General features: G+C 32.3%; 2 protein-coding genes across 6 annotated transcripts; one reads left to right on the plus strand and one right to left on the minus strand.

Moving 5' to 3' along the window:
• Nucleotides 1-647: 647 nt before the first annotated feature.
• Nucleotides 648-1,803, plus strand: LOC122401402 (N-acetyltransferase family 8 member 3-like). Its single transcript, XM_043403498.1, has 2 exons — nt 648-1,031; nt 1,293-1,803. The coding sequence occupies exons 1-2, from the start codon at nt 733-735 to the stop codon at nt 1,801-1,803; spliced, it is 810 nt and encodes a 269-aa protein (XP_043259433.1). The 5' UTR covers nt 648-732.
• A 206-nt stretch (nt 1,804-2,009) lies between these two features.
• Nucleotides 2,010-6,238, minus strand: LOC122401401 (L-galactose dehydrogenase-like). 5 transcript variants are annotated; one of them, XR_006259438.1, is made up of 9 exons: nt 6,150-6,188; nt 4,968-5,110; nt 4,015-4,132; nt 3,705-3,866; nt 3,398-3,631; nt 3,044-3,175; nt 2,752-2,924; nt 2,293-2,413; nt 2,069-2,144 (listed from the first exon to the last, which is right to left on the minus strand). XR_006259438.1 is itself a non-coding variant. In XM_043403495.1 (8 exons), exons 2-8 carry the CDS (start codon nt 5,102-5,104, stop codon nt 2,069-2,071), a joined length of 1,032 nt encoding a protein of 343 aa, XP_043259430.1. In that variant the 5' UTR covers nt 5,105-5,108; nt 6,144-6,238; the 3' UTR covers nt 2,010-2,068. The 5 variants fall into 5 exon arrangements, 4 of the variants coding, with proteins under 4 accessions (XP_043259430.1, XP_043259431.1, XP_043259429.1 ...); XM_043403495.1 differs by lacking the exon at nt 2,293-2,413 and having other exon boundaries at nt 2,010-2,144; nt 4,968-5,108; nt 6,144-6,238; XM_043403496.1 differs by lacking the exon at nt 2,293-2,413 and having other exon boundaries at nt 2,010-2,144.
• Nucleotides 6,239-10,175: the final 3,937 nt, after the last annotated feature.

The raw sequence follows: 10,175 nt of genomic DNA on the forward strand, positions 1-10,175 counted from the left end.
TCTTCAAATCTATTTCAAATGTTAAAAAATGCTACTAGTAAAGTAGTAGTCAAATTAATTCCAATAAAATCATAGTTCTATTTTCATGAGACAATAGAAATACTATTAAATACTATCTTCGTATATCATACCAAAAATTTAATTTAAATAAAATACCATTGCATTTTAATTACGGTAAATCTGACTTAAAAATAAGATAATTAATTTCCTATCTACTGTTTGAAAGATTCATTTTAAGTTGTTCTAGTTATACATTATAAAATACAAAATGAAATATTCGAAATATTAAGAAAACGATAATGTAAAATGATGAAAAAGAAAAATTCATGATCTCTACGTGACTGTAATAATTCGCAATCACCTAAAACAAACCTTACATTCATTACGAATAAACAATTTGAATAATATATTTAAAAATAATATTTTAATTAGTATTATAACGTAAAAAGATTAAAGTCATTTATGTCACGTTACAATGTTACGTAAAAAAAGACATTCCTAAATTCATTAAAATTTATAAAGAAAAGAACGAACTTAATTTCCTGAGCATAAATATTTATATAATATTAATTTGATGTTTGTATTAACTGCAGATGGCGAAAATATCAAATACATCATGGTAACTAAATTGTTAAATATAACCGCAAAATATGTTAGTTTACACGTAACGAGCATTTGATTTGTTAATTGTCTGGAAAAGTTGTAATATCGTGTAGACAAATATTTTAAAAGATGAATCACATTATAGTAATACGAAGTTATAGGCCGGGCGATGAAATTAATTGCAACGAGATAGTAAAAGCCGGCGTAATGTCATCTTTAAATTCAACGTTTATTGGAATTGCGCTCAAGGAATTAACTTTCCAATTGATGATATTATTTGCTGCTATTATGTTTATCTTTTTTGGATTGCCCTTGACAGTTTGCCTTTTAGTTATTCCTATTGTTATTATTTGTGTGTATGTTGGAACTTACCTAGGTTTCACTATGAAAGCTATGGAAGTCAGTGAAGAAGTTTCTAATATACCAAGGTAAAAATTTTTTATACTTATATGCCCTTTACATGAAATTAAGAAGTTAAAAGTTGAATACCCAATTTTCTGTTTTTTTTTTTGTATTGTTAATTTTATTTTAATTTTTAATTTATGATAATATACTTTATGAAGCACTTTATTTTTTGGGTAGATAAAAAATATTTTTCTTATATGTAATAAGTATCAAACTAGTAGAGCCATTAAAAAAACCAAAATGGTTAATAAATCTTATAAAAACTTCTTCATCTATTATGACAGGATTTTCATGTCCAATGCGTTTTCCTGTTTTTGGGTTGCTGAAGCATTTGAACCTTATCTAATGACAGAAAGTCCCAAGAATATACACTATACCATAATGACGGAGCAACAATTCCGTGATTCAAACATTGATATTTCATCTCAGGTTAAGAAGATTGTAGGTACTATTGCCTTGTGTAAAAGTCATAGATTAGATAAAGGTGCATGGATCAAAAGACTGTATATACATGAGCAATATACAAGAAAAGGCATAGCATCTTGCCTTATTAATGTTGCTGTGCTATTTGCTATTGATCAGGGATATAGTTGTACTAACATTGTTGCCTCAGAATACACAGAAGGTGGACGAGAATTATGTCTCAAAAAAGGTTTTGAATTACAACAAATGTATCATAAACCTGTTTTGGGGTCATTTATATCTATATTGATGTATGAGTTGTCATATCAAATTAAGCCTGGTGAAGATGATTATGTGCCTACCGTTGATAGCAGAATAATGCTTAACAAGTGAAAATTAGATCTGAAATTTCTTTAAATACTCAACACATTCTTTGTGATGTCAAGTCTGATCCTATATCTTCCAAGGAAAACTTTCCAAAAGTTGCATTTATAACTTATTGCTGAGTAGTATTATTCATATTTTATATTGTTACTGAGATATTAAAAGTGCAGTTTTATTTGATAAATTTATTATATAATTCAATAGTTAACATATTTGGGAATTGCTACAATGTGTACGTATGGTATGTACAAAGAAATTATAAAAATATATTTCCTTACTTTTTCATATTTTCCCAATACGTTTGAACTTCTTTATTTTCCCAATGTTTTTCCATTACTTTACACAAATATCTGAAATAAAAAGAGGTTATATGCATTTATACTGTGAGAAAAGAAACTATATTCTTTGTAGGTGTTATATACACATCTTTCTATTATTTTTATGGGGGCTGATGTTTTTGTTAACCAAGAACTATTATTTTTATACCTGCCAACTCACCAGCTTAATATCAGGCTGAGATGCAATAGAAAAGTCTGGGGACTTATGTATCACATAAATGAGTAGATAGGTTGTAATCCTATGTCAGATCAAACACTTAAAAAGTCTTTGATATTGGGAACTAGTGACACATACAAGAAAACATTGTTTAGAATTGTTCAAACATTTTTAAATTATTTGCAAAACCATAACAGCAATGAACTGTTATGTACTGTGTTAGATATACAATCTAGTAAATAAGTTTTAATACATTTTATTTTTGAAAAAGATCTATGTAATAAAGGAATATTTGTATTGATGAGCTGCATTTTTGAAAATGTATATTTATGTATCAATAAAGTTTTACAAATTTATCTAATTTAATTTTTGAAACTGCTATACACAATCATGTTACTGACTAGTTCTTTCCATTATAAAGATGAACAAAATGAAGTATTATAATTTTAATGTTATACTTACTTTTCTTGAATTTCTTGCAACAAAATCTTTTCTCTCTCTGTAATGCCATGTTTAAGAACATCAAGATTCATATTTAATTCTTTCAGATTTTGAATTCCAACTAGATATGTAGCTATATCTTTACATTGCAAAGAATGCCACAATGCTAATTTAGCTAATTCTGTATTATGATTCTATAAATATATTTTAGTTTAATACAGTTAAAATGTTTTTATATAATAATTGTCTGTTATATAAATAAGTTACATATTATTACTATTATTATTTAAACATGTATATGCATAAACCATACCTTACAATATTTTGCTGCATCTGCACATATTGCCTTTGTTTGTTCAGAAGTAGGATGCCAGGCTGGTGGACCATCATTAGTTAAAAGTCCCATACAAGGTGCTGCAGCATTAATTATACCAATATTTTCTGCCTAGAAAATGTATACAATATATGTATGTAACGAATAAAAGTTTTCTTATCAAGAGTTTATTACATGTAAAATTTTTAATGCTAATCATCAACAACTTTGGTATTAGTAATTTTTGTGTTAAAGTATATGCTAAAAAATTAAGAAAAATTACTCCTGATCTTCTTATAATATACAGACACGTTCAGTTAGTCAATTGTTAGTGTTATTATTATAAAATCGTACCTTGAAAAATGGAATATAGTCGATCAAAGTGTTGTCGATTAATGTAAACCTTGCATAGCTCAATATACACGATATCCTAATATTACTCTGTTCTATACATTTTTTCAAAATAGACACCGGATATCCGGTGATACCAATATACTTAGCTTTACGGTCTGCAATTTTACACGAGAGTTCTGGCAAAGTTTGCGTAATTATTATATCTAAACTCGGAGCAAATTCGATATCGTGTACCTACGATATAATATAAAAACAAAATTTATGAACCTAGGACATTAAACGCAAGAAAAAGACGAATCGTACTGACTTGTATAACGTCGACATAATCTAAACCTAAACGTTCTAAACTCTTTTCGAAACTTTTTCGTGTTTTTTCTTTTGAAAAATCAAACATGTTTTCGTAATTTAATTCGTATCTTCCGACTTTCGTTGCAATGTAATATGCTTCACGCGGAATGCCTTTCAGAGCCTAGAATCAATGAATAAATTAAAATATCAGCGTTGATTAACGAATAATGTAATTATAGTTGGAAGCTTAAGTAACTCGAGTTCAAAGAATTACGAAAAAAAAACACTTCTAGCGATTGTTAGCGTATTATAGAAAAATGTTCTATTACTTTCCCAATTACAGTCTCAGAACGACCTTGACCGTACCATGGCCCGGTATCAATGTAATTAATACCCCGTTTTATTGCCTGACGTATCGTTTCAATAGCTTCTGCCTCATCGTACGTTCTATGATCAAATAATATAAATCATTCAGTCATGCTTAATAAACAAAATTCGAACAGTCGTTTAGTATATTTATACTACAATTGTCAATTTAGAAGTAATTCAATTTTATTACGTTTCCTTACTAAATATTTTATTTCATGATCGTTCATATTCTAAAATAAAATACTGCAAGATTAGAAATAATATAATGAAAATTCCAATGTTCTTTTACAACTGTCGAATAGGTATAAGTTGTGCAATTTATTTACATGTGAGTTTAACAGGGTGTTCGGCCACTCCCGGGGAAAAATTTTAATGGGAGATTCTAGAGGCCAAAATAAGACGAAAATCAAGAATATCAATTTCTTGGCTGAGGTTTCGTTAAAAAGTTATTAAAAAATTTGAAATTGTTCTGAAAAAATTATTTTTGGTTGCGGGGGTCAATTGCAATCATTTTTGGTCATTACACATACCCTCGAAATCCTTCCCACTTTCTAGAAAAAAATTTGAGGTGTAAAATTTTTCGATGGAAAAAAATTTCAAATCGTTTTGGAAAAATTATTTTTGATTGCAGGGGTCAATTATAATCATTTTTGGTGAATAGTTATACCCCCAAAATCCTGCGCATTTTCGAGAAAAAAATTCAGTACCGGTGGAACTTTAAACGTCAATAACTTTTTAACGAAGTTTTCATCAACAAATTGGTATTCTTGATTTTCGTCTTATTTTGGCCTCTAGAATCTGGCATTAAAATTTTTTCCACGGGTGGTCGAACACCCTGTATGTACACACGCGTAGAATACTGTTGGGCGGTTAAAGTGTTAATTGTTTATTAATATTATTTGTTATTACTGACCCATAGTGGCAACCAAATGGTCCACCACCGAAAGATAATTTACTGACCAATAAGCCAGTTTTACCGAGAGGTCTATACTCCATTGCTTTCACCGCCTCTAAATCGTGAAAACCTTCGACGTAGGTTGGTGGTAACATTTTTCTAAACATCATTGAGAAAATTTATTAGCTGATATATTCACAAATATTCAGTACTTTAACGCTAAACGTTCAAGACCATAATCGAACGAATCTCTTTAAGAATATTAAATTAAATACGTCCGAAGTACACTGGTGCATGCGAAGAGATATAAAGCGACAGTAAATGTTTTAATTAAAAAAATAATTTATATTAATATGTTTATTGCATTGCTCAGCGATAACGACTTCGAAAACATATTAATTGCAAGTCTTTCAATGTACATGTGGATTATGATAATTACGGTTATCTTTTGAATATGTGTTTAAGAATGAAGTTGCGTTTCAAAAAGGGATAGGTAAAATATTTTGTGTATTGTAAATTTACTTTTTCAATTTTCTTTATTTGTTTCTCTTTGTTTAATTTTATTATTAAAATTTAAAACAATGCACGAATATATATAGTAGAAAAATATCTGTGGTGATTTACCATAAAATTCTACAGACGGTAAATTATCATCGGTAAAAAATATAAAAACCCATTTATATATATTTATCTTGTCAGAAATTTGTAATAATATTTAAGGAAAACAAAGTTTAATATACATATTATTTCAAATATACAATAATTTTATTAAATGAGATACACATATGTGATATAAGTAATGAAATTCATCTGTATGCTAGACAGAAGTATATTTGTCTCGTATTTTTAGTGTCCAAGGACTACTGCATTTTAAATAAGCAAATCAGGTGTGCCATTGGAAACTAATGTCATTGTACGCTCGTTCAAGATGGGGGTATTAATACTGACATTTTTAGATAACATTATCACTGCTCTAAGATATCACGCGTGAACTATAATAAGAGATAAACTCTAGGCGTTAGAATTGAACACACTCTACATAGCATATATGCAAGAATCTCAGCTAGTAGTTTCGTATATATTTTTGTATAATTTGCAACTATCCTCGATTAAACTAAACTTAAACGTAAATCAATAAAAAACGTTGTTTGTGTTTCAGATCAAGTTTGTACACAATGAAAAAGTGTGACGTACCTTACTGTCACAAGTCACTGACAGCGAAATGTGCACCCACACGATAAGAACAAGACTGACTTAGATTGTCTCCAGCTACTCGATATCAAGCAAATTCTTCGACGACAACCTAGTGTTGCCATCTCTTCGACCTAAAGGAGTTTAAAACCGGTTCTGTTTTACTAGTTACAAATATATAAAACTATATAGGAACTTATATTACCGACAACCAATAAACTGAGACTGGCGTCGTGATTGCATTTCCGGTGGAGCTAAATGCAATATGGCCGCCACGTTGTACGCGAAACGCGCGCCAACAGTGTTCTCCTGGCATCAATTACACTTTTAAGAGGAAAATACCGTTTGTCAGTCTAGATTCTCCGATACGCAAGGTAAATAAGCTATCCTTCTTCGCCATATTTAATATTTTTCCGATTCGTGTTCGCGCGATTGTAGAAATAGCACTTTCAAGGCTTTCCATTATAAACTCATTACGTTGGCACGTGTGTAAAAATTAAAAGTGAAACGAAAAATACCGAAACGGACGAACGTGTCGCGCGAAAAGATCGTGAATTGCGCCGCCGAGAAAAGTAACGGAGAGAATTCCGGGATTTTTATGCGAAACGCTAAATAATAAAATTAGTACGCTGTTAACAGTGCGCCGTGCACCGGCGGTTAAAGCTAATTTAATGATTTTCGTTATTGGCTCGAACACCGTAAAGCTATCCGGGCCCATCTGTTGCCCGCGTAGATTTTAATATCGCTCCACTCATTTGCGCCGCCTGAATCGAACCGACTAGCGTCTCCCTGTTCTGGCCACCATTTTAATGTTTTCCATTCCCCAACGATTTGTTTACAACTCTTTTTCTATTGCAAACAATCGACATTGCTTTATCGCGCACTCTGGTTTCTGTCGGTTCAATCAGTATCGAATGTTTTCAAGTAGACTACTAAAGAAATTTTGTGGGCCATTAGTCTAACATCGTTTCCACTGCCTGTTATTAATTTATTTGAAATTATCATTTACATATACATATAGGGGGTTCGGCCACTCCTGGGAAAAATTTAATGAGAGATTCTGGACGTCAAAATAAGACGAAAATCAAGAATGCCAATTTGTTGACGGAGGCTTCGTTAAAAAGTTATTAACGTTTTAAGTTCCGCTCGTACTGAATTTTTTTCTCGAAAGTCGGTAGGATTTTGAGGGTATGACTAATGACCAAAAATTATTGTAATTGCCCCTCGCAACCGAAAATAATTTTTTCAGAACGATTTGAAATTTTTCTTTTTCGCCGAAAAATTTCACACCTTCTCGAATTTTTTTCTAGAAAGTGGGTAGGGGTTCGAGGGTATGACTAATGACCAAAAATGATTGTAATTAACCCCTGCAACCGAAAATAATTTTTCCAGAACGATTTGAAATTTTTTAATTTTGTCGAAAAATTTCAAACCTTCTCGAATTTTTTTCTAGAAAGTGGGTAGGAATTCGAGGGTATGAGTAATGACGAAAAATGATTGTAATTGATCCTCGCAGGCGAAAATAATTTTTTCAGAATGATTTGAAATTTTTTAATAACTTTTTAATGAAGCCTCAGACAAGAAATTGATATTCTTGATTTTGTCTTATTTTGACCTCTAGAATCTCCCATTCAAATTTTTCCCGGGGGTGGCCGAACACCCTGTATAGGATAATAATTTTGGTACATCTTTATTTTTGCAATATTGTATTTCTACAATATTTTGTAAAATATTGAACATTTTGTATCGTTGTTTAACATGGATATTATTTTGGTCCGCTGCAACATGAAATTAAAAAGTAAACAAATCATTCGGATCAGCTGTCTTGAACTGTTTTATATATCAGCTTTGGTGACATTGTTCCATTAGACTTAATTATAGATGTGACCGAATTAGAGCGATCACTGGTGGAATTGAAGACACTTTAAACTCATTTTCGCTGGTCAATATTCTGTTAATTATTGCAGGAATTTAGTCCAAATGCTTTGCACCTTAATCCCCGTAGCGTTTAAAATAGTACAGACAAGAACTTCAACATTTTGTGGACGATTATCGAGGATAAATTGACGACAATTACTATGAAATGTAATTAAACCGGGCTACAATCTTCGAAGCTGTTTGGTATGGATTTTCCGTTCAGTCGTGTAAAGGATTTCTGATAATGGGAGATTAATAGGTCAATCCTGTGTCAATTTCTTGGATAATCAATCGCATGAATTATTGGAACAAGTTGCTTTAGATGTCGTACGTCACATATAATTTATGCATTACGGTGCACTGTTCCATTTTAGCCGACTAGCTTCTTAAACGAACGATTTTCTAATAAAGGAACACGTCTTACAGGATCAATTGTCTACCCTGATCTTTCCTTAGATTCAAATCTGTTGTTTTATTTTTGGAAATATATAAAAAAATTTGTTTGCACCTAATTGACGGGTTTGAAATTTTTCACCAAACGTATACGAGCTGATTGCTAATGAATTCGACAAAATACTTGAAATATTTGTGGAGATTGAAAATCTCTATGGCAGGACGACTGCTTGTATTTGGGTCGAAGGTGGCCATTTCTAGCACTTCCTGCGAAGGTGAGAAACTGCAGGTTACGGTGAGTTTGAAACTTGGAACTTCTTCCAATAATTGAGGCAATTGACTCGGGGAATTGACATAAGATTGACCTGTTCATCTCCCATTACAGAAACCAAGGAATTATGGAATAATTGTGTACAACAGAAATAGGCAATATTCGAATTCAAACAACTTCAGTTACTCGGATAAATTTTTAATCAAAACGTTCTTTATTCTTATTCATTATTGCGTTTATTTAAACTTATATACAGATACAGTGTCATGGAATTGTTTATTAACTTAAACTTAAACTTAATAAAATACCCATCGAGACAATCATCTATAGCGAAATTCGTTATAACAAGTCGATGTAGGCTCTTACAAGATTCGTGGAGCCGCGTTATTTAGTAATAGTTAAGTCCAATACCTAGTTACTAATACTCTAAATTTATTTACAAATATGCACACGTGTGTTAACAATTAACGTTTCAATGTTTTTATGCAACTGCGTTCCGTTCTCTTAAGTGTTCTGATCTAACTTGAAGTGTTCTAAGGTGACTTGAAGTGTCCTAACTGTAACGTTGCAATGTTCTTGTAACTGTGTGTAATCTAACTGTAACTTGGTTCTGTTCTGAGTGTCACTTGTAAGGGTTCTTGTTCAACTTGTAACTGTTAAATTCTTGTTGTAACTTGAAGTGCTCTGATTGTAACTTGTAATGTGTAACGTGTAACTGATAACGTATACTGATGTCAAATCTATTTAACCAATCAAAACTTTGCCCATTCCTTGTGGGCCAGTCCTCCCGACATTCGAAATCCCACTCATTGAGGGTTGTACAGGGGTGGGCGTCCGTGGTCCCAAAGGGCAGGTAAGTGGGCCCAAAGTACGGTTTGAAACTAATTAACTAGGGCTTAATGGCTTGAGGGTATGTCAATAAGGTACATTGCCAGATTACCAAATCAAGTAATTCAAGTAATAGTGAACCAAATGACTTGTCCTATAAAATGGTGAAATTCCCAACAGTCGATTTTCTCGAAAGCAAAGCCTCGCATGAAAAATTGTTATTCTATATTTCAGACTTATTTTTTCACGTAGGATCACCCCCTTTTCGCTTGAACCACCAGTTACCGAACTGTAGATCCCGTAGGAAGCTCGTCGGAATCAAAGGGTGCAATTACAGTCAGCATTAAAAGCAAGACAACGACGGTTGTGGCATGTGCTCCGTTTTCAGCAGCAACCGTTTCGTCGGTTTCAGGGGGTGTTGGAAGTTCGAGGCAGAAGTACATCGAGTCGCGAGAAGTTGTTCAATAATTCCTCCGGGTGTCATGACCGAACAATGAGACGAGTATTGGCCTCTCGTCGCGTTAGGTTCCCCCCCCTCTCCGTCTGTTCGTCAAGAGGGACGGAAAACCAAGCGACACCGGCTCGTTTATTAATAAACGGAAAAAGAAGATAAAGGGGCTAGGGCA

The sequence above is a fragment of the Colletes gigas genome, unplaced genomic scaffold, assembly GCF_013123115.1.
Source record: "Colletes gigas isolate AHSC1104 unplaced genomic scaffold, ASM1312311v1 Colletes_gigas_Sc00024, whole genome shotgun sequence".
In the NCBI taxonomy this organism is placed as follows: domain Eukaryota; kingdom Metazoa; phylum Arthropoda; class Insecta; order Hymenoptera; family Colletidae; genus Colletes; species Colletes gigas.